Consider the following 25,912-nt stretch of genomic DNA (forward strand, 5'->3'; position numbering starts at 1 on the left):
GTTTGGGGCAAAGGGTAGAAAGAATTCAGGTTGATAATATATTTGAAGAAGGGTGGAGAATCATGAAACCTTTCAAACCTACAAAGCTCCCACATTCTGAGTGACTACAGGACTGCTAATTGTCCTAGTCTAAGGTTCCACAATTATGGCTTCAGATGAAAAAGCAAAATAAAATACATGCTCTGCACACATTTTTAAGAGACTAGTAGTGGAGTGAGTGTGATGTGGTTACAAAAGGCAACAGGAGGGCTCCCTGTGCTGTTGGAACTGTTCAGTATCTTGACTGTGGTAATGGATTCATGAGTTCACACAACTGATAAATAACACAGAATGTGCACGCACGCGCGCGCACACACACACGCACATGCGTGCCCCAAGGAAATATGAGATGGAATGTATCAGCGTCAATATCTTAGCTGTGATATTATGTTACAGTTTTATAAAATATTACCGTTGGGAGAAATAGGCAAAGTTTGCAAGGCTCTCTTTGTATTGTTTCTTACAGCTACATGTGAATCTATAATTATTTCAATTCAAATTTCAGTTATGAAAGTAGCAACAGAAAAAGAATATAGTTATATAAAATTGCAGTTACGAAATATCAATTTACTATTGAAACTTTAGCAAAAAGCATAAAAAATAAAATGTTGGAATTACTGGTACCCTATGACCCAAATATCCTTTTGTAATATTTTGATCTCGTTCTTTAATTTTTAGACTAGTATACACCCTTACAATGATTTTCCTGTATGTATATGTGTGTGTATATATATATATATATATATATATATATATATATATATATGTGGTTTTATAGCTTAATTAACATAGTTTGCTCCTTGTTAATCCACATATTTTATATTTAAAAGATCTTCCCATTATTGTAAAAATTCCTTAAGCAATTTTGTTTTTAAATTTTTTTATGTATTTATTTTTGAGGGGTGGGAAGGGGCAGAAAGAGAGGGAGACAGAGAATCCAAAGCAGGCTCCATGCTGTCAGTGCAATGCCCAACGTGGGGTTTGAACCCACGAACCATGAGATCATGACCTGAGCCAAAGTCAGATGCTCAACTGACTGAGCCGCCTAGGCACCCCTAACAATTATGTTTTGATGGTTACTTAGTAATACCATATAGGCATATCATAATTATCTGAACCAATTCCCTTATTTGGAACATTTTAGGCTGTTTTTAGATTTCTCCTATTATAAGTAATTCTACAATAAATTAAATCTGACTGGTTGCTGACATTACTGAGATGAATGAGAACAAGTCCTTAAATACCAAAATGTTGGAATCAGCAAGCATTTTAGAAATCATCTACCCAAACAGTCCTCCTAAAACAAACACACAGTCACATATAAATCATTTTATAATTATGAAAACTATGTGCCTATTCTCACTTTAGGAAGCAAGGACACAGTACAATTTCAAAAGCTGCTTAGAAAAAAAAAATGAGCCACAAATCTTGCTCTAAATCATTTTTGACCTTGAAGAATAAAGTAGAAAAAGCATAAATGAAGAAATTATAGAGAAAAAAGTTTCTAAGACTTTGGTACATTCTAGGGGCACCTTGGTGGCTCAATCAGTTAAGCATCCAGCTCTTGATTTCGGCTCAGATCATGATCTCACAGTTTGTGAGATATAGCCCCATGCTGGGCTTAGTGCTGAGTGTGGAGCCTGCTTAGGATTCTCTCTCTCTCTCTCTCTCTCTCTCTCTCTCTCTCTCTCTCCCTCTGCCCCTTCCCAGTGCATGCACACTCTTGCTCTCTCTTGCTCATACTTAGTTATAGTTGCCTAGATGCCTGTCTGCACTGATGTTAAAGGAACAACGCGAGGGTCAGTTCTGTTCCTTTTTCATCCTTGAGTAGGGCTTCGCCAACCATGTTGATATGACAAGACAGGTTCCTCACATCCCCTACTGTGGCTACAACTACTGGATGAGAGGTACATAAGTAACACCTGCTAAGCCAACTGGATTCTCGCTCTTGGAATTTAGAGCTTGAGATTCAGAGACAGATGGTCCATAGAGACTGATTGTTTGAATTAGTGATGTATAAACTTGTCATGTTTGGGGTATCCATGTACACAAAGAAGACAGGAAAACTGGTCTACAGAGAGAGAAAGAATGAAGCAAATGTACAGGTGAGGGTAAAACAAGAACCATGAAGCACAAGAAAGAGAGAAGCTGTCAGAATGCTCTCAGCAAGTAAAGCTGAGTTCCACATCCTGGTCCTGGGACCCAGAAGGTACCCTGTGAATTTTCAACAGCCCCCTTTCTTTGGTTTTCAATTTAGATGTTTTGAAATAAGCTTTTATTACTTGCAACCAAAGACAATTTACTAAGATATGGGTAAGAACTCCAATGCTTTTTCTTCCATCCCTTTATCACTCTATTTTTCCCTTGAAACCCTATTTCGCCCCTTATCTAAAATTTAAAAATCCTACCCAATCTTTACACTGACTCTAAATACAACCTAACCAAGGATCCTGTCTCTGCCCTCTCTGAACTCCCTCTTAGAACATTGTTTCTGTGCTTGACACATGTACATGAAAGTTATTCGTATATTTGCCTCATGCTTCATTTAAATCACTTCTTCTCTCCATTCTTCAGGTACCTCACTCTTAAAATGAGTGAACTGTTTGGGGCACCTGGGTGGCTCAGTTGGTTAAGCGTCCAACTTTGGCTCAGGTCATGATCTTGCAATTTGTGAGTTCAAGTCCCGTGTCGGGCTCTGTGCTGACAGCTCAGAGCCTGGAGCCTGCTTTGGATTCTGTGTCTCCCTCTCTCTCTGCCCTCCCTTATTCACGCTCTATCTCTTAATAATAAATAAATGTTAAAAAAATTTTTAAATAAAAATTTTTAAAAATGAGTTAACTGTTTGAGACTGGTGGTTGTCAAAGTGGAATCTCCACAGCCTCAGCTTTGGCAGTTATGAGAGAGAGGAGAGTGGTCCCAAGAAAGCAGTGTCCCAGCCTCCCATCCTTACTTTAAAAAGAGTTGCTCTGTTTTCACATATTTCATATATTGGTAGTCTGGGTAATGCTTTATTGAGAAAAGGAATCTAGTACTAATCAAATTTGAAAATCCTAAACTAGATAATCCATAAAGCTCCAAGATTCCAGTAGTAGTAGTAAAATAAATATAACAAAACCAACTAAAATTTTATTGAGCTAGACACTGTTCTGAATACTCAGTTTGCATGATGAGATACCACAACACACCTGTCAGAATGGCTAAAATTAACAACACAAGAAACAACAGGTGTTGGCAAGGATGTGGAAAAAAGGGAACCTTCTTGCACTGTTGGTGGGAATGCAAACTGGTGCAGCCACTCTGGAGAACAGTACAGAGGTTCCTTAAAAAGTTAAAAAGAGAATTACCCTAAAATCCAGCAACTGCACTACTAGGTAATTACCCAAAGGATACAAAAATACGGATTCAAATGGGTGCATGCATCCCAATGTTTATAGCAGCATTATCAACAATAGCCAAGCTATGGAGACAGCCCAAATGTCCACTGATTGATGAATGGATAAAGAAGATGTGGTATATATGCAATGGAATATTACTCAGCCACCAAAAAGAATGAAATCTTGCCATTTGCAATGACATGGATGGAGCTAGAATGTATTATGCTAAGTGAAATTAAGTCAATCAGAAAAAGACAAATACCATATGAGTTCACCTACATGTTGAATTTAAGAAATGAAACAGATAAACATATGGGAGGGGGGAAGAAGAGAAGAGAAGGAAACAAACCATGAGAGACTCTTAAAGATAGAGAATAAACTGAGGGTTGATGGAGGGAGTTGGGCATGGGCATGGGCTAGATGGGTGATGGGTACTAAGGAGGGCACTTGTTGTAATGAGCACTAGGTGCTGTATGTAACTGATGAATCACTGAATTCTACTCCTGAAACCAGTACTGCACTGTATGTTAACTAACCAGAATTTAAATAAAAATTTGAGGGAAAAAAAATACCCAGTTTATCAACATTTTAATCATCACAACAATAAAATGAAGTAGATATTCTTAACCTCATCCTAAAATGAGGACTCAAATCACGTAGATTACAGATGGCAGAAGCAGGAACCTAGGAATCACAGATCCAGATCTGAGTTCTTAAACACAATAATGTCTTCTAAGCTCCTTTAGGGGAGATACTATGGCTTTTGTTTCTTTTTCTTTTTATCTCAGAGCACACTACTTGGGCTAATAGTTATTTGAATAGTGTCTTCTGAATGAATAAATGCTTGAATGAACAAAGGAACTGTATCTTGGATTCTGAAAAAACTGAGACAGGAACTTGAACTCTCTAGGACTTCAGGGGTTTTTAGGGAATAGCCCTAGGCAAAGAACTATTTCACAGCTTAGACCTTTTCCACACCATCTCTCTGAAAAGTGAAGGATCTCCCTGAAGCCAGGAAGAATTCCTTCTAGATACAGTTTAATATGTAGTGCTGAACAGTACCTGATGGGTCCATGGACACATACTTCACCAAGTTCACCATCTTCAACTCATAATCAATATATTCATTTCTTTTGTATGAGGGTTTCTCAGTCATTGCACTATTGGCATTTTGAGCCAGACAATTTTTTGCTGTGGGGAGCTGTCCTGCTCATTGTATGATGTTTAGCAGCCTCTCTACCCACTAGATGCCAGTAACAACCCATCACCCACCCCTGCAAGTGTGAAAACTAAAAGTGTCTCTAGGCATTGTCAAATGTCCCATGTTGGGGGAGGTATAAACTAGCCCCTCACTGGGAACCATGTCTTTACATGAACTAGCTTTTGTGGAAACACTGGGGAGAAAAAATAAAGATAAAAATAAGCAACGCCTAGTTATACTTAGAACATAAGTGGTAATTTCCTTTCATCCTTAGAAAGTTCCTCATTTCATCCTTACCCACCCCCCCACCAACAAAGAAATTCTCCTTAAACTGGGCTATTCTGAGCACCCCATCATGTATCAAGCCTGCGAACTGCCTCAACCAAGAGTTGTAGTAAGAAATATGCTACACATTTATGAGGACTATATGGTGACCACAAATTGACTCAAAGCTTATAAACAATCCCAATATGAATATAATGAGGAAAATGCTCAGAACCTTGTAGAATGAAGACAGAAACACGATCTACCTTGGAGAAACCCCAGGATAATAAAATACTGCCAACATGGTCTTACTTTCTTACTTCACGCCAACATCTTGACACAGCCAACATTTATGAAGCATCTACTATAGGGCAGGGAATACACTAGGTACTTTTCTACTCCTTACCCCATCTGATTTTCCTACCAATCTGATAAGAAAGACATTATCTGTTTTGCAGAGGGGCTCAGAGGAGTAAAATGCCTTGCCCAAGGTCACAAAGCTCATCAGTGATGTCAAAACTTGAGTCTGAACAAGTACTAGCTCCAAACCCAGCGCTGTATTGCAATATTTCACAAGAAAACAAGTAGCCACAGTCAGTGAAGAACAAAGAAGGTAACACCATCGTTTCATTTATACTTTATGCACAGATAAGAGACAAAAGGATATATTTCAAAATGTCAACAGTGGTCACCTACAGAAAACAAGCTTACCAGTTATTTTTTCCTTGGTGCTCTTCTGCATTTTCCAAATTGTTTCACTCTAAATATGTATTACCTATGTAATAAAAAGTAATTAAAACCCAATTCCAATGACAAAAATAACTCAAGGAAGTATCAAAATGTAATGCCAGTTTCAATGAACCACTACCACAATTTCTCACTTATGAGACTGCCAATGATTAAGAAGTTTCATGACAACATTCGGTTTTAACAAGGTTCTGGGAAAACAAGTAGTTGTATATACTTTTACTAGAAATTTAAGTTAGTAGAATTTTAAGTTAGTACAAAGCTCTTCAGACAGTAACCTGGCAAGATCCATCATAATGTGATGTGTGTGCGTGCTCTTTTTCTTAGCAGCTCCACCTCTAAGAATTTATCCCATGGGTGTACCACAGATACCATATACATAAATATATACTCAAAAGATATTTGCTTCCCACCAATAGAATTGGGACAGTGGATTCAAAGCAGTCATTAGAGAAAATGAGGTATATCCCTAGATACTATTGCACAAAGTTATCCAATACATAGTGTTAAGTAAACATCAAGTTCTATAATAGCATGTATAGAAGGGTTCAAGAATATACAGGTATAGGGGCGCCTGGGTGGCGCAGTCGGTTAAGCGTCCGACTTCAGCCAGGTCACGATCTCGCGGTCCGTGAGTTCGAGCCCCGCGTCAGGCTCTGGGCTGATGGCTCGGAGCCTGGAGCCTGTTTCCGATTCTGTGTCTCCCTCTCTCTCTGCCCCTCCCCCGTTCATGCTCTGTCTCTCTCTATCCCAAAAATAAATAAAAAACGTTGAAAATTTAAAAAAAAAAAAAAAAAAAAAAGAATATACAGGTATTTATTACGTATGAATGTGTATGCAAACATGTGTCAGTGTGCAGGAATCTGCATGTGTCTATGTGGTTGTGTATAAGCTTAAAATGCATAGAAAATTCTGTAAGTACATGGAAGAAACCATTAATATTAATTATACCTGGAGAGTAAAACTAAAAGGTGGGAAGGAAGGAAATGAACTTTTATTTTCATTTTTATACAACTTACTAAATTGTTTTATAATATTTCTTCATAAATATGTATCTTGCTATAAACAAAAATAGAGCTTTTGTTTGGGTTTGGTTTTGCTTTTTAAGAGACAAGAAGCCCAGCTCTCATGCAATGGCCTGAAAACAAAGCAACATATGAAATAGAACTGTCCTCTGTTACAACAGCAAATGATCACAAAACAAGACAGTGTGTGAAAGCCTCCCAGGCTCTGTGTGCCAATGAGGCATAATGGAGACAGTTCTCTCCTGGCACACTGAGAGACAAAGCCAGGCTCCTACCCCATTAGGGGATTTAGTGGCTGGATTTTAAGGCCAATAATTAAAGTGAAATGCTACTACACATTTCTCTTTTTTTAAGTTCATTTATTTCTTTTGAGAGAGAGAGAGAGAGAGAGAGAATGTGCAAGTGGGGAAGGGGCAAAGAGAGAGGGAGAGAAAGAATCCCAAGCAGGCTCCACACTACCAGTGCAGAGCCTGATGCAGGGCTCCAATTCACGAACGGTGGGATCATGACCTGAGCCAAAGTCAGATGCTTAACCAATGGAGCCACCCAGGTGCCCCACTGCTATCCATTTCAAGGCAACCTAAGCCAATTTTCTTAGCAGTTAAAATCCAGTTTTTACCGTTATATTCCTCCAACTTGTCTCCGTTTAAAGTAGCTGATAGATCTTGGCCACAGGGTGCCCAAGACCTCAACTCTCTTCCTCTGCAAATGTGTCACTCTTCAGTATGTTAGAAGACCTGGAGCCTGCTGCTGGTTTAGATGCACATCAGCTCACTGACCTCTACAGAGCTTCCCATCTCTAAAATCTTGTTAATGCCACCGATTTCACTGGGACATTCAACATTCTAAGAACTAAGTAGGAGAGAGTATAGAAAAACATGTTGTCAACACTAAGATGCTATGAGAACATTAGTTCATTTGAATTTTAAAAAGTTGACCATTAATGTTGAACAGTAATAGTCACTGATATCATCTCTGGTATATAAATCCTGTCTACAGTCTCGAATACCTATGAAGCTATGAAGGAACCTCAAATCCTTTCTTGATGCAAGCAGACAAAATGGTCTCTTACAAATACAACTCACACTTCACTTGTCCCCCTTCCCTCCCAGCTCACTAAGTGCTGGTTTTAACAGTCACATACCCTTTTGCAGGCCTTGGTCCCTCTTCCAGGTCTTTGCTGAACCTAGTACTTGAAATGCTCTACATACAGCTCTCTCTCTCTCTCTCTCTCTCTCTCTCTCACTCTGTCTCTTTTTCCTGTTTGTGTCTGTTTCTTCAGATGTCACCTCAAATACTACCTCCTCAGAAAGGCCTTACTGGATCGTGCTCTGTAAATTAGGCTTCCCTCCTCCCCACCACCACCTTGAGTTCTTCTCTCCCTCACTCTAGCCCCTCCGTGGCATTTAGCATACCTTATAATCCTTTATCTTGGTTTACTGGTTTATGGTATGTCTTGTGCTCTACAATATAAGCTCATAAGCACCGAAGTCTTATCTGTCTCGTCCTCCACTGTATCCCCATGGCTAGAACAGTGCTGGCATATAACAGGCGGTCAGGAAACATTTATGAAATGAATGAATGCAGAATTACCCACCACAAAGTGTTTTCCTCCACATTCCCACAGTTCCCCCTCGCCTATGAAACTGGCAGGGTCAGTCTGATTTTTCTCATTTGAATTACCTGCCCAACGTCACAGCTTATAAATGACAAAGCCAGAGCTTACATCTAGGGTTTCTAACTCATGGTTCCCTAATATCCCACTGTTCAATAGCATCCACAAATTTGGACTTGAAAGGGTTGAAAATACAGCCATTTATCTAGGCTTTAGCAAGAGGGGAAGGGAAGAGAAAGATCTGCTTTCCTGCAGGGGTGAGGTAGGAGAGACAGGGAGGGGGAAATGGTGTGTTATTATCTTGCATTCCCTAGCTGCAAATTAGTAAGTAAAATTCTTTCCTTCATCTGAATGAAACGCAGCTACCTCTGGGATGGAGGCTTATGAAACCTCTCATCACCAAGTCACAGTGCAGAACACTTGGCTAATTGAAACAGCAAGTGAAATTTTAGGTAGGTCAGATGCAATTACCCAATTTGGAAAGTGACACCAGTGTTCACACTCATTGGATCACAAGCAGCAAGCAGCCTGGGATCTAAGTCACACATGTACACCCCCACACAAATACCCCCCAAACTACAGTCATCCACACACCTTCCTACAGCATGGGGTTCCAAGTCTCCCCAATATGCTGACTCACTTACTGGGGAAAAGGGGAGGACATGCAAATAGGAGAGGGGAAGAAGAGAGAGGGGGACAAGGAAGCTGAAGATGCAGGAGAAGGAGGAAGAGAAGGCAGAAGGAAGAGAATATTGGGAAGAAGGATCACAGAAGAGAGAGACAACGAAGGGAGAATAAGCAGCAAAGAGAAATGTCAGCCTGCTGATTTTTGCTGTGATGCTCAAGTGACCAAAGGCTGACACAAGGCAGTCCTTGAGAATTTCTGGGGGTCAGGGTGTTGTTGTTTTTTTCAGACATTTGTCTGTTTCCAAGAATTCCTGCTTCAATAATCATCCTGCAAGTTTCTCTGGTGTTTGAGCTTTCTTCCCGTGCCTCCATCACCAAGAAAGGGCCCAGAGCCTGGGGCTTGCCCCTGAGAATGGGCATAAGGGCAGGCTGGCTACTTTACACCATCCTGGCCTCCGGCCACTGGCCTGGAGTCAGCCCAGTGCCGCAGAATTTCAGTTCTAGCATTTCCACCGATTACCTTACTCCTCCGCTAGGCAAACACAGGCCCTCCTCCTGCCTCCTACCTCCTCCACAGCACTCCCATGGAGATCTGCACAGCCTAATGGGCAACCTACCAAAAAGCTGAAAGCCTGGTGAAACCTTGTGCCAACCTGACAGCATATCCAGCCCTCTCTCTAGTATGCTCACGATGCATAGAAAACCCCTGGTCACATTTTCCACTTCCACTTTTTAGCTGTCAGTCTGTCCATTCTTTTGTGCAATGCTTTCCAGACGTACTTCTTTCTTTTTTTCACTGGGCTGTCCTTATTTCTCAGGTCATCAACCTAATGGGCATTTACTTATTCTCCCTGTCCCCCAGGTACATGCACCCCCTCTGTCAGTATGCCCCCTCCCTAAATCATAAATCCCTGGGGCCCAGGAACCTGTGTTTTCAACCAGCATCTCAGGAAAATCTGATGCAGGCAGGACACACTTGGGAACCACAGATGGGGTCCATCTTTTATGCAGCTGCAGAATGTCTCCAGTGCTCACTTATTACAGTCTTCTCTCTGGAACTGCAGCAAGACCTTTGTGGGCCCTAGGCACTTCTGCCCCCGTGTGCTCATTCCTCCATTAAAAAAAATATACATATATATACATATATATATATATTTATATATATATATATATAAATATATATATTTATGTTTATATATATTTAAATATATACATTAATGTTCATTTATTTTTGAGAGAGAGACAGACATACAACATGGTGGGGGAGGGGCAGAAAGAGAAGGAGGCACAGAATTCAAAGCAGGTTCCAGGTTCTGAGCTGTCAGCACAGACCCCAACACAGGGCTCAAACTCACAAACCATGAAACCATGACCTGAGCTGCAGTGAGATGCTTAACCAACTGAGACACCCAGGCACCACTCACTGCACTGGTATGAAAACGAATTCCTTAATTCCCTACAGTTATACTCATTTATTTTATTCTGCTTTGTAAAAGAAATTAAAATTAAAACATTTTTCTTGGCCTTAAAATTATTCTGATCCCTAGGTGCTATGCCTGTGGATAACTCAGCCCTGCCTCAGCCCCTCTCCCAAATCTGCAGGATCCTCCCATTGCCTACAGAATAAAGTCCAACCTTCTCAGCTGGCTCACCCTGATCTAGGTTCAATCTGTATTCCCAACGCCATCCACTGTAGCTCTTCCAACCCATATAGGCTCCAGCTTCCAGGCCTAAATGTAGTTCTTTCAACACACCATGCATGTATGATGATACCACTATGCCCTAGCTCTCAGCCCAAATCAATTTTCCTTTCCTTCTCTACCTACTGACCTCCCGCTCAAACAGCACTTTCTACTCTGGCCTTCCCTAGTCGCACTTCTGAAATGCACTTCTTTTACAGTATAACGTGTCTTTCTTTTTTTTTAATTTAGTTATTTATTTTTGAGAGGGAGAGAGAGTGGAGGAGAGTCAGAGAGAGAGAGAATCCCAAGCAGGCTCTGCACTGACAGTGCAGAGCCCAGTGTGGGGCTAGAACTCACAAACTGTGACATCATGAGCTGAGCCAATCAACAGTCGGACGCTTAACTGACCAAGCCACCCAGGCTACAGCATAACATTTCTAAAGTCAGAAAGTGGCTGTAACACGTGCCAAACTCACCAGCCACCAGGTATAGTACTACACTTGAACATGTCAACAGTAATTTTCTGCATGTGCAAACCCAACCTGCGTAGCAAGCACTGAATCATCTGATTGCTTCCTTGTGGGGTTATTTGCATTGTTAACATCACACATAGCTGAATTTTAATTTTTTATCCTTAGTACATTTTTAAATTATGCTTTGATGTATTACTGAAATAAAAAGCTATTTTGGACTAGGCTATGGCCTGTAGATGTCAAGTAAAGCCAATAAACGAAGTAGAAATTGCCAGATCTCTTGGCACATGTCATGAAATTTCCTAATTCCTTGGACCATGAAGAACTTATTATTCAGACATTGAACTGCTCTGTCAAAAGCTTCTAAGTAATTTCAAGAGATGTTGTTTAGTATACAATAACTATAATTTAGTTTTCTCCTGAGCCAATGAGGAAATGTACAATTTAAACTCCAGAATTCTTGCACGCCTGGGTGCCTCAGTCGGTTAAGCATCTGACTTTAGCTCAGGTCATGATCTCACGGCTCATGGGTTTGTGAGTTCAAGTCCTGCATTGGGCTCTGTCTCCCTCTCTCTCTGCCCCTTGTGCTCTCTCTCTCAAAAATAAAATAAACATTAAAAAAATAAACCCCAGGATTCTTTAATTCACCTCAAAATTATAGACTCTTTCCAAAAGGAGTTCAAAATGGTGAGTACAGGTTATAAAAGGTTACCATAATGCTTACCTACAACTGCAGATGACCAAAGGTGAAACAAAGAATTTTTACTTTGAGAGAGAAAGTGAGAGGGTAAGCAGGGGAGGGGTAGAAGTAAAGGGAGGGAGAGAATCTTAAGCAGGCTCTGCAGTCAGCATAGAGCCTGACACAAGGCTCCATCTCATGATGGTGAGATAATGACCTGAGCCAAAACCAAGAGTCAGACACTTACTGACTGAGCAACCTAGATACCCCAAAAATTTTTAATAAAAAACCTGAAAATAGTGAAGATTCCAAACTTGTGATACTGATGAAGAAACACACAAATCTACAGATAAAAATCATCTATTGTTAGTTCATTAAAAAAAATTATACACATTTAGTTTTGTTTTTTTTCTGCTAAAAAAAATTATCTTAATGATGAATGGCATAATACAATGCATTTTTTTTTTTGGTCAAAAAAGCAGTCTTTTGGTAAGCTTATTATTTCTTTACATTTCCACATTAGAAATCTCTTGGGGGTCTGGGACTATGTATTAATTATCTTTCTCTCCCCTCTAGTGTCCTTGCATATGAAAAATGCTCATTACTGAGTTGGTCTAGCTTTCTGCCAACAGTTTCATTTCTATTAAGTCTGGCCTCATTTCTATTAAAATCTAGCTGTATGCTTATTTTTTGAGTTGGATGGGTACATTTCATTAAAAATGCCCTTTTTGAAAATTCAAAATCAGTTCATGCTTTTATTCATTCGAGTATTTATCAGTGCCACACAGTGACAAGAAGACAAAGGTGAGTAAGACACAGCCCTGTTCTGAACTTTACTTACAGTCTAGAGGGAAAGAGAGGCCAAGCAACATATCACAAACCAGTGTGATGAGAGGTATGGCAGGGACATACAAGCTGCTGGAGGCGCAGGGAGAATGGTCATCCCATGCAGCCTCCAGGGTAAAGGAGCTGAAGAATGAGTAGAAAATAACCTGGAAAAGTGGACATCTAGGTGGCTATGGGAGAAGCTGGCCTAACCTGAGAGAACAGTGTACATGAAAGCATAGAGATGGGGGTGGGAGGACCCACCAGGGGAGAAAGGACAAGAAGTTCTACTGGGCTGGCTTGCAGAGGTACCATGATGGGCTTCCGAGGTCCAGTTAAGATAAAGTCCAGTTCTGGGCTTTATCCTGAGAGCAGTGGGGATATATTTTCATTGGCAAGATATTATTCCATGAAGTCATAAAGTGGTACCAATTATATTGTTCTCCAATCTCTATATTGGTGTCATATAAGGATGTAATCAGTCTTAGTCAATACTGCTTTTTTTTTCCTGCCTTCCTTTATTTCTAGCATTTTAAAATTCTTTATGTTATATGTAAGTCAAGAGAGATAACTTATTTATAAGATTCAAAGTGAAAAACAACTATATTCATTTCAGTTACCTCAGACACCCCTATTTCTCCTTACTGCAGAGAAAGAAGCAAACAGAAACATTCACCACTAAATTCTTCATTTGCAATCCTATGGACATTTATTTTTATTTTTTTAAATTTTTTTAATGTTTATTTTTTTTGAGAGAGAGAGAGACAGAGCACGAGTGGGGAAGGAACAGAGAGAGAGACAGACAGACAGACAGAATCTGAAGCAGGCTCCAGGCTCTGAGCTGTCAGCACAGAGCCTGATGCAGGGCTCAAACCCACGAACTGCAAGATCATGACCCAAGCCGAAGTCAGACACTTAACCAACTGACCCACCCAGGTGCCCCTATTTTTATATTTTCCATTGCATTCTTTTCTGTAACCCTTAATTCTTTTTTTAACAAGAGCATGGAAAACCTACATAATAAAAACTTTTATAATAAAAATTGACTAAAAAACCTTGCTAAAGTTAAAAAAATTATATATTATATATACACACATGTTTATATATATATATGTATGTGTATATATTATGCATGTATATGTATGCATGTATGTATGCATGTATGTATATATGTATATGTGTATGTATGTATATGTGTATATGTGTGTATGTATGTGTGTATGTGTATGTATGCATGTATATATGTATGTGTATATATGTATGCATACATATATACACATACATATACACACACATATATGTATATATATACATATATATATATGTACGATTAGAAATAAACTGGACTAAGAAGAGAAACAGGATATGTTCTCTAATTTTCTAAGGGTGGCCATGTGGGTAAGGGATTGGATTTATTTTGTATCTAGAGAGCAAAAAGTCCAATTTTGCTTAAATAAAAGGATGAGAACAGTGGAAACGTATAGCGTCAAAGGCAGTGATAGCTCCATCACAGAAGGTGCATATCATAGACTATATGGTCATCTTTCTAAAACTCGATTCAAAAGATTCCCCTTTTAAGTCTATGAAACCTGGCAGTCTCCGAGCAAATTTGAACTTTGACACAGATGCATCCTTAAATGGCTATCCAGAAACATTCAAACTTTAGCCACACATTAAATAAATTAGTAAATCACTTTCCCTTCACCTTACAAGACCCTTAAATGCACAGGTATTCCTAAGAAAGGAATATTAGCACATATATGCTTATATTATTTCAACGAAGGATGAAGTTATCCAAATAAATACTTCATAATGTTAAAGCCTGATTTTTTTTAACGTTTATTTATTTTTGAGACAGAGAGAGACAGAGCATGAACAGGGGAGGGGCAGAGAGAGAGGGAGACACAGAATCAGAAGCAGGCTCCAGGCTCTGAGCCATCAGCTCAGAGCCCGACGCAGGGCTTGAACTCATGGACTGCAAGATCGTGACCTGAGCTGAAGTCGGCCACTTAACTGACTGAGCCACCCAGGCGCCCTGAAAGCCTGATTTAAAATGTAGATGCTGTGTTTAAACACTACATCCTACAGAATAGGATTTTTTAAAGGTAATTTTTGCTTTCAATCAGATTTATACTAAACAGGAAAGTATTTTATTTTAGCATTCTTCATTATCTTTATACTCTTAAGTCCCATTAAAATCTGGAAACAGTTTTTAATTGGACTTCTGTTTTATGGCTTGTCATTACAAACTTGGTAAGTAAAGCCTAATGTTGGAACAATTGAGTGACTCAAGACTGGGCGTTCTACATTTGTGGATTCTGCTTTCCATGGTAGGTGAAATGTGCCCAAAAGAAATACGGGGTTTCTGAGCTAATGAACTGGGAAAGCTGCAGTGCCATCTGGGAAATGAGAGGATGACCTTTGAATGACAATCTTTTCTAAAGAATAATTCAAATGAAGAGAAAGTGAGCCAGGGCAGGCAGACAGCTCTAGAAACAGTTCTGGCTTAGGGGCTGCTCTGGAATCCACCACTTGAGAGTCTGTTGACTAAGAAAGTCATTATACTTCTCTGAACATCTGTCATTCTTTCATCTAAAAACAGAGGGGAAATCCAAGGAGATAATATTGTTTCCATCTCAATAATTAGTTGATATTATTACCTACACAGGAAAACAGTTCCGTTCAATGGAGAAAAACTTAGAGCTCAGAGTCAGAAAACCTGAATCTTGCTGTCAACTAAGTAGCTATTTTACCTTGAACAAGTCTCCTACCATCTCTAAGAATAAGCTTCCTCATCTAATTGGAAAGACACAGACAGCAACATGAAGAAAAACTGCAAATGTATCCTAATGTTGTTTTAAGCTTCAAACTAAAAGCTCTATTTTAAGAACAACTATTATGATTATTTTATAAATGGGGAAGAGGCTTAAAATTTTTCTAGGTTCTACAGCTAGTAACAATAGTGCAGATGTTTGATATCTAATCTCTAAGACTAGACATATGCCACTTACCCTACCTAATAGATTTCTGGGGAAACTAAATAAGATAAGTGTCCAAAATGAACTACTGGGATCTCATCAAGATAAAAAGCTTCCACACAGAGAAGGAAACAATCAATAAAACTAACCAGCAATCAACAGAATGGGAGATGATATCCGCAAATGACATATCAGATAAAGGGTTAGTATCCAAAATCTGTAAAGAACTTATCCAACTTGTCGACACCCAAAAAACAATCCAGTGAAGAAATGGGCAAAAGACATGAACGGACCTTTTCTAAATAAGACATCCAGATGGCTAACAGACACATGAAAAGATGTTTGATGTCACTCATTATCAGGGAAATACAGGTCAAAACCACCATGAGGTACCACCCCACACCTGTCAAAATGGATAAAATTAACAACTCAGCAACAAGAGATGTTGGCAAGGATGTGGAGAAAGGGGGACACTTTTGCAGTGTTGGTGAGAATGCAAACTGGTGCATCCATTCTGGAGAACAGCATGGAAGTTCCTCAAAAAATTAAAAATAGAGCTGCCCTACAACCCAGTAATTGCACTACTAGGTATTTATCCAAAAGATACAAAAATGCTGATTCAAAGGGGCACATGCACTTCAACGTTTATAGCAGCACTATCGACAAAGGCCAAAGTATGGAAAGAGCCCAAATGTGCATCAACTGATGAATGGATAAAGAAGATGTGGTGTGTGTGTGTGTGTGTGTGTGTGTGTGTGTGTGTGTGTGTGAATATATATATATGTGGAATATTACTCGGTGGTCAAAAATAATGAAATCTTGCCATTTGCGACAATGTGGATGGAACTAGAATGTATTATGCTAAGCGAAATAAGTCAGGCAGAGAAAGACAAATATATTATTTCACTCATATGTGAAATTTAAGAAACATGGGGCACCTGGGTGGATCAGTCAGTTAAGTGTCAGACTCTTGATTTCAGCTTGGGTCATGATCTTATGGTTTGTGCGTTCAAGCCCCATGTCAGGCTCTACACAGAGCCTTCTTGGGATCCTCTCTCTCCGCCTCCACTCCGTCATGTGCTCATACGCTCTCTCTCAAAAATAAATAAACTTCAAATAAATTTTAAAAAAAGAAACAAAACAGATGAACATAGGTCTGAGAAGGGAAGGAAAAATAAGGTTAAAACAGAGAGAAAGGCAAACCATAAGAAACTCTTAAATACAGAAAACAAACCGAGGGTTGCTGGAGGGGTGTTGGGTGGAGGATTGTGCTAAATGGGTGACAGCCATTAAGGAAGGCACTTGTTGGGATGAGCACTGGGTGTTACATGTAAGTGATGAATCACTAAATTCTACTCTGGAAAGTATCTTTACACTATATGCCAACTAACTTGGATATAAATAGATGGATAGATAGAAAGATAAAGATAAAATGTTCTACCTATTATAAATAGTTATACAAGCATAGGGTATTATTAAAACTAAGCTTTAAGTCCTCTAGATTTATTTTTAAATCCTCTAGACATACTTTTTCCACTCATAAACATTTCTATTAGACCAAAAGCCCCATGAACCACCTATTCTATCTAGCATGTCACAGTACAATGAGTTGAATAAATGGGTAGATCACTGCTGCTTTAGAAATGATCCATGAGTTTAATTAAATGTCTTAAACAAATGGATACATTTACACTGCACAAGGCCACTCTTTGAGGATCTGAGAAGAAAGAACTATAATTAGACAAGATAGATATAGTTGCACTAGTCAATGAAACTTGCTACCCACTAAAAGAAACCCCACTCTCAGGGCCCAATCGTTCATCCAAACCGAACAAAGAGCATCCTCCCAGACTTCGCTCGATTGCAATTATGCATCAAACTAGTCAGAAGATAAACAGTACTGCCCTAAGGCAGCCACAACATTCCCCTAACCAGAAAGAGGAGTGGGGAAAGGGAGGAATCCCTGCAACCTCTTCATACAAGGCTAGTTTGATCAAATTGAAGAATCAACTCCTAGCAAAGCACTTTAGAGATAACAATATTCTTAATAAAATGTTTTCCCATTATAAAAGTTTATCAATTCATTTTTATTCTCTAAACCTATTGAAAAAGTGATTTGGTAAAAAAAAACAATCCTCAAAAATCCAGAACTTACTATATAGGCTGCTGTGTGTTTGAGCTACTACTACTATTATATGAGCCCCCTAAAGGCCAGAAGTGTCCTTAGCACAGTACCTGGCATATAACAGACTCAGGAAATAGGTGTTAAATTTATTCTAGGATGTAACAAACTTTAAAAACAAATTCCAATTCTTAAAACAAAAATCCCTATGAAAAGTGAAAACTACACAAAATTTCATATTTCTTTCATTTTCCAGAAGTGGGGCTCTCCCTCACTCATTTGAAAACTGTTCATTCCATTTCAGTCATGTGTGTACTTGTCCACTACGTTCCAGAAAGGATTATGATGGCATCATTTGGAATGCATGAATCTTTTTTTAAGATTTAAAAGAGATCACATCCAGGCAAAAGATGCTCTGGACTTTATCAAAGATTTGAAAATCATAAATCAAATACCCGTGTACAACATCAACACCAAAGCTGTTAGAACCATTAGTCCCTTCGGGTAACTTTAGCTTTAATTTAAAATGGTCCTGAGAAAACACTGCACCAACACCTTATTTAACTTCAGTAAGAGCTTGTATGGGTAAAATATGTTTTCAGGCCAGGACACTTGAACATATGTAAACAATATTTTATCCCACTTATGGGATGAGGAAAATAGAAAATGGTAGTCCAGGGAGAGCCATTACACGATTAAAAGAAACAAGCATTTATTTCCAAAGTGCAGGAATTAAATTCAGTTTCTTTTCATTACTTCCCAAAAAACCCAATATGAATCTTTCCTCTGGATTCCTCAGTTGTCCAATATATTAAAGTTACCTATGTAGAACAAAACACTGAGCACTTCAATTATAAATTATCTCTATGTAAACAATCCTCTGATCCTGGTTCCTTGAAAAGGTGAGCAAACAGCTATAATAATACCCCTGGTCCAACATACGTATATTAAATGACAGTTTTGCTATGGAAATCACTAAAAGAGCATTTCCAACAGAGAGAAATCCAACTTGTCAAAATGCTTTATAAACGAAGGTTGCAAGCCCAGATACAAAGTTTAGAGGCATTTTCATTTTCCTTACATGTAAAGTTTATGATATATTAGTACACTCAATGCAAAAAAGATAAGATCAAAGTCAATAGCCGATGAAATAAATTTCATCGTACAAAGCCTAAAGCTGTGTAAAAAATCTCTAGATAAAAATTTGCTCAAGGTAAAAATTGCTCAAGAAAGGTAACAACATTAACCCTAGCAGACAGCCAAACTGAGAAGAGGCACAGCTTTACAGAATTGCAAATGACATCAGCATTACGAGAATAATAATTGGAATAAATACCGTCTGCAGGCTGCAAAAACATTCAACGCACTTGCTCCTTCACCTCTCCCCCTCATCCAGCTGGGTAGTGAAGGCAGCTGCCTCTCCCTGCCCTCCTTCCCAGTGGCTCCTCGCGCCACCCTCTCCCTTCTCGCCTCCACCCCTTCCCTCCCCTTTCCCCTCCTCTCCCCGCCTCCAGCTGGTGTATTCAGCAGCCTAGCGAGATTAAGAGGCGCTCGCTACAGTCACTGGGCCTCAAGACAGATCTAACGTTTCCTAGCTCCAGGAACTAGAGAAATTAGAGACGCGACACTCTGGTGGTATTAGATGCCTTCGCTCCATCCCGGCCCCTCCCAGGCCAAGGCTGAGGTGGGAGCCTTGGGCTAGCGGAGTGGGCCGCCTCTTGGAGGACCCAGTGGAGTTCAGCGGGGCGCACCCCGCCGCCAGCGCTACCTGAGCTGTCCATGGTGCTGGCGCGTTCCTGAGGCTGCTGGGCGGGACTCCGCGCCGCCGCCGCCCCGGCGTTCACTCTCTGCTTGCCGCCACCCGCGCCGCTTCCCGCACTTAAGTCCCGGTTACTGTCCACCAGCTGCAAGGATTCGTAACCATCGTTGCTGGTCTTTTTCCGGTAGCTCCCGAGGAGACTCATGGGCAAGCCCAGAGAAGAGGGGGGAAAAAATCAACCTGGGAAACGAAGGGGAGGTGGAAGGTGGAAAGGGCTCGAAGGAGGAATTTAAAAAAAAAAAAAAAAAAAAAAAAAAAAAAGAAAGAAAGAAAGAAAGAAAAAGAAAAAAAAACCATCAAGTGTCCGACATGACGCATAGATGAGTGAAAGAGGGAGCGGCCACCAGAGAGGAGCTTGGCGGGGCGCGCGGCAAAGCCACCGCCCTGGGCAAAGGGAGGCTCTGGGCGCCCGGCGCGACCGAGGTTGAAAAAGAGGGCGCGGGCGGGAGGGCTAGCGGGTGCGCGCGTCCTCGGCGCCGCCGCGGAGCCGCCGGCCCTGCCGAGCTCCGGGACCCGGGCCAGCCACCCTCTGGCTGGGGAGTGCCCGGAAGCAATCCTATAGGTGTCGCCGCGTCGCCCCGCCGCGCAGCAGGGCAGCTCCAAGCGCGGCTGGCCCACGGGGAGGGAAGAAAAGAGACAGAGTAAGGGAGGGGAGACTCTGAAGAAGGGGGGCTGAGGGCTGAAAATGGGGCGTGGTGGAAGGGGGAGGGAACTACTACGACCCGGGTAGTGGGTGTTTTCGCGCGCGAGGTAAAGAAGAAAGAGGCTGGGTGTCTGTGTTTGGTAAGCTTTGGGGACGAGGGGGTCTCTTGGTAAAATCCAGACACGCCCATTTTGTATAACTTAGCCTATATTTGCTGGAAGATTCGGCATATCAAAGGTTATCGTCCTGGAGGACTGACTTGTAACTTAATTGAACAGAAAGAGAACGCATGTTAAATGCCAGTTATATGTATGCTAACACAGAAAGAAACAGCAGTAGTTTGCACATTTAGGATAATGGGAATGATCCCTAAGTGAGATTTCAAAAAGCTGGCTATTCTAAGTACGAGACAGGGTCCATTCCACCTTGGGGGTAGATGTGACTGTTTCAGGAACTATTTGTTGAACGAATAATTGGGGGAGGAGGGGAGGTCGAATCAGGTGCAATTTCAGTTCTGACATCATTTACCTTGGGACCTGGAGAAAGGACTATACCACTCAGTTGGCTTGAGGGGATGGTTAGGAAGCAAGCTAGACAAGGATTTTCTTTCCATTCTCTAGCCCCTCCCCCTTTTTTCTTTCATAATTTTCAGAAAACAAAGAAAGCAGTCACTCATTATCAGTGCAGAATTAATCACAAAGTTAATCAAGCTGAAGGGTCAGAGCCCCTTTCTTGCAGAAGCCCTTTGCAAGGCTATGCACCTAATTTTATATTTGTGATTTTATATTCCTTATTCTTAAAGAGAACCCCAGCATTATATGTTTCATGGCATGCAAAACCTGGACATAACTCTAAGTCTCAAATGTTCATTTTCACCTGAATTACTAATACTGCAGAAGTATCTCTCATTTTTATCATTTCAAGTAAAATCCTGGTTTAAAATGATACTTTTCCCTGTTAGGACTTGCAATGACTAAGTAAAGAGCTTTTCAAAAGTCATTTGGCAGAGTTTCATCACGGATCAGCAAGAAAAAAGTGCATGTATATAAAATTTGCTTAAGCCCACACAAAGGCATTTTTGCCTTCTCACCTTTCGTGGCTTTCTCCTGCTGTTATTTTGATCACTTAAGGATATGAAATCAAACAACGTCTAAGAGGCTTGGGTCCTAATGACTTGGGACCCTAAGTTTCCAAGAAACTCTAGCTCTACATAGATCTACATAAAATAAATTAATTGGATTGAAAGACATTTGCCTATTCAAGGACCACCCAAACACAAAGTCTTAGAAGAATAGGACGAATCAGTAGAGGCCAAGAATGCTGCAGATTCCTCCAGTCCCTCTGGGAAGACCTCAATTCCCTGACCAGTTGCTTTCCAAAGTGCAGTATCTGAAAAAGGTCTGGTGTGACCCAAATCACAAATTGCAGTTAATGCTCATTTACAAGATCAAACAACTTGAGTGAGAGCAGTTAAAACTGTAATAAAATTTTAAACACAGATTTCATACTTTTAATTTTCCAAATCTGTCAGATTGAGCTATTTTATGTACTTGACTAAAGTAATACTCTATGAAGTCTAGTAAATACATATTTTCCAATAACATTTTAAATCATCTTTTTCTGCACTTTTCCTTCTCTCTTAATTCATTACTGAGACACAGGGAGAGTAAATACCTAGTATCCATCATATGCCTTGGCAAATTCTGGATTTATAATCACTGGATTAAGAGAATTTAGACATGACCACTTTTCAAAAGTGAAAAATAATTATTTTCAAAAAGAGCTCTCTCAGTTCTTTTTGTTCAACTGTTTTGAGAGTTCCAGACATACTGCTGGAAGAAATTTAGATGAAACATATGCCTTTGTATTTTTGGATATCTATCCCCCAGTTTGCAAATTTAAAGAAAAACATGAATGGGCTAAAGGGACCACTGAATTTTTTTCTTGACATTAATTTAACATAAATAAAATTAATCAGAATAACTGTTGGGGCACCTGGGTTGCTCAGTCAGTTAAGTATCCCAACTCTTGATTTGGGCTCAGGTCATGACCTCATGGTTTGTGAGATGAGCCCCACGTCAGGCTCCATGCTGTCAGCATGGAACCTGCTTGGGATTCTCTCTCTCCCTCTCTCTGCCCCCCCCCCCCAAACCCTTGATCTCTTTTTCTCTCTCTCTCTGCCCCTCTGCTGCTGCTCTCTCTCTCAAAATAAATAAATAAATAATTTTTTTAAAGGAGTAACTATTAATGACCCTACAAAATTAAGGATATAAAGAACATACAAAGGCAGGAAAATACAATAAGTATGTTAATTTACAACAGTCTAAAAACTAGTTTGGGGCTTAAATTGGAATACGCACCAATTTTGACACTAAAATTGTCTTTACTATCCTAAAGATCAAATTCATAAAGAGTTCACTTGTGCATGAGGAGCTTACTTTTCTACTCCATAAAATACAGCATAGTATAAACAGCATCACTGTATAGTTGAAGTAAATTAGTACCTAACACATAGAGAGTAAATACTTAAATATTCACTATTATCACTATTATTGGGCTGGCTTGGGCACGGCTGTGTCCTCAGTGCACAATAGTCCTAGTTCTTCCCTGGGGGGGATGCTCAGTAAAGGACAGTATTATTTTTTCCAGGATTATACTAATGGAAATTTGTCTGTGTTATTCTGAATGAGGACCTGTGCTTAAGGAAGGGAGATGGCACTGGTAAAATCCAAGGTGAACATTTAGAGCCAAACTCTCCTGCTTTTCCAAAAGCAAGATTGCTCCACAATTTATTTTATCTCGACAATACGACCTCACATATGGAACAGAGCCAAAGAATTAGATGCCCTCTTCAGGGATCTGGGGGTAGCATTCTTTCCCTTTGCCTTTTCTACTGCTGACTTAGTAAGTCACTTTTACTAACTTGGTAAAGGTTATCCACACTGAGGAATGTTCAGGCCCTATTCCTGCCCATCACGTCCACCCCCTCAAAATACTCTCCCATCACAACAGATGTCACAATATTTTGTGGTGGGAGTAGAAGATGATATATGCCATGACCCATCTGGGAATATGATCCGTGCTTTTAAATTTCCAGGTATAACATACCGGTTAAAATTGAGGTTCTAGAACCATATTTCCTAGGATTGAACCCTATTTCTACAGACTCTTTTAGCTGTATCTCCTAAAGTACTTAACCTCTCTGCCTCACTTTCCTCCTTTGTAAAATGAGCATAAGAATAGTACTATCAGAATAAGGCTGTAGTGAGAATTAAATCAGTACCTAACATATAGCTAGTGCATAACAAATGTTATCTGCTATCCCTATCATTCTACTGTTTTTATAAGGATAAGTAACTTTTTTTTTTTTTTTAATTTTTTTTAACGTTTATTTATTTTTGAGAGACAGAGTGTGAGCGGGGGAGGGGCAGAGACAGAGGGAGACACAGAATTCAAAACAGGCTCCAGACTCTGAGCTGTCAGCACAGAGCCCGACACGGGGCTCGAACTCATGAATCGTCAGATCATTACCTGAGCCAAAGTCTAATGCTCAACCAACTGAGCCACCCAGGCACCCCAAGGATAAGTAACTTTTTTAAAAAAAATTGTAATTTCCTATCTGTAAAATTAGGCTAATATAAAAACATTATGTATAATGTAGAAATTGTTCTGCCTTGACATTTTAGATATTTTTATGCATCTCTTTCCTATTAGATTTCAGATTCCTTGAGGACAAAATCCATGTTTTCTCATGTCTGTATCCCTCATGATGTCTAAAGGAGCACCTCACACTCACTAGAGATTGAGTAAATATCTACTGAATAAAGTAGTGAATAAATTAACAAATAAAATGCATTTGTGTCACCTAGTCTAGTGATTTTTTAAAAACTGTACGTTGTGGTTTACTAGGTTATAAAATAAACTTAGCAATTCATTACCATTATTAAATGAAACAGGTCAGAAAACATCGGTTTTTGGCATATGGTAAGATATGGTTTCTTGAGCTACTGTTTTGAGTTTGTGTGGTGAAAGTATGTTTGTGTTTCTCCTCAATAATGACATAAATGTATTTTTCACTATGGGTTCTAATTATAAACGTTTGAATGTCTATGTATAGCAGTAGTAAGGGGGTCCTAGGGTCCCAACTGTAAATGTCCTACCCACTGTGACATCTGAATGCACTTGCCTACATAACTGGACAACAAAGAGTTCTGTCTCTGTTCTCTCTGTGGCAAAATGCAAAAATTATTATGTATGATCAGGTTTCTAAAATGCATTTCTTGCAATCCCTATCAAAATAACACCAGCAGTCTGCACAGAACTAAAACAAACAATCCTAAAATTTCTATGGAACCAGAAAAGACCCTGAATAGCCAAAGCAATCTTGAGAAAGAAGAACAAAGCCGGAGGCATCAAAATCCCAGACTTCAAGCTGTATTACAAAGCTGTAATCATCAAGACAGTATGGTACTGACACAAGAACAGACACTCAGATCAATGGAACAGAATAGAAAACCCAGAAATGGACCCACAAACGTATGGCCAACTAATCTTTGATAAAGCAGGAAAGAATATACAATGAATTAAAGACAGTCTCTTCAGCAAGTGGTGCTGGGAAAACTGGACAGTAACATGCAGAAAAATGAACCTGGACCACTTTCTTACACCACACACAAAAATAAACTCAAAATGGATGAAAGACCTAAATGTAAGACAGGAAGCTATCAAAATCCTCCAGGGGAAAGCAGGCAAAAACCTCTTTGACCTCAGCCACAGAAATTTCTTACTCAACACATCTCCAGACGCAAGGGAAACAAAAGCAAAAAGGAACTACTGGGACCTCATCAAAATAAAAATCTTCTGCACAGTGAAGGAAACAATCAGCAAATCAGAAGGCAACCGACAGAATGGGAGAAGATACTTGCAAATGATGTATCAGATAAAGAGTTAGTATCCCAAATCTATAGAGAACGTATCAAACTCAACACCCAAAAAACAAATAATCCAGTGAAGAAATGGGCAAAAGACATGAATAGACACTTTTCCAAAGAAAACATCCAGATGGCCAACTGACACATGAAAAAATGTTCAACATCACTCATCATCAGGGAAATACAAATCAAAACCACAATGAGATACCACCTCACACCTGACAGAATGGCTAACATTAACAACTCATGCAACAACAGATGTTGGTGAGGATGCAGAGAAAGAGGATCTCTTTTGCACTGCCAGCGGGAATGCAAGCCGGTGCAGCCACTCTGGAAAACAATATGGAGGTTCCTCAAAAAATTAAAAATAGAAATAGAACTACCCTATAGCCCAACAATTGCACTAGTAGGTATTTATCCAAGGGATACAGGTATGCTGTTTCAAAGGGGCACTTTCCCCCCCATGTTTATAGCAGCACTATCAATAATAGCCTAAGTATGGAAAGAGCCCAAATGTCCATCGATGGATGAATGGATAAAGAAGATGTGGTGTGTATATATATATATATATATATATATATATATATATATATATATATACACACACACACATACAATGGAGTATTACTCGGCAATCAAAAAGAATGAAATCTTGCCGTTTGCAACTACATGGATGGAACCAGAGGGTATTATGGTAAGCAAAATTAGCCAGAGAAAGACAAATATCATATGAATTCACTCATGAGAAATTTAAGATACAAAACAGATGAACATAAGGGAAGGGAAGCAAAAATAATATAAAAACAGGAAAGGGGACAAAACATAAGAGACTCTTAAATATGGAGAACAAACAGGGCTGCTGGAGGGG

General features: G+C 39.8%; 1 protein-coding gene across 5 annotated transcripts in view; it reads right to left on the reverse strand.

Moving 5' to 3' along the window:
• DNAJC6 (DnaJ heat shock protein family (Hsp40) member C6) overlaps nt 1–25,912 on the reverse strand; it is a 155,603-nt gene that overhangs the window by 87,575 nt on the left and 42,116 nt on the right. Inside the window, exon 1 of one of the 5 annotated variants that reach the window (XM_078451814.2) lies at nt 19,420–19,650. The exons of the other annotated variants lie outside the window; for them this stretch is intronic. Coding sequence (XP_078307940.2) covers nt 19,420–19,615 — 196 coding nt within the window. The 5' untranslated portion in view covers nt 19,616–19,650. Of the gene's footprint in view, nt 1–19,419; nt 19,651–25,912 lie in introns of those variants that run through there. 5 annotated transcript variants of the gene reach the window in all.

Source organism: Panthera onca, chromosome C1 (assembly GCF_046562875.1).
Source record: "Panthera onca isolate mPanOnc1 chromosome C1, mPanOnc1 haplotype 2, whole genome shotgun sequence".
Lineage (NCBI taxonomy): Eukaryota > Metazoa > Chordata > Mammalia > Carnivora > Felidae > Panthera > Panthera onca.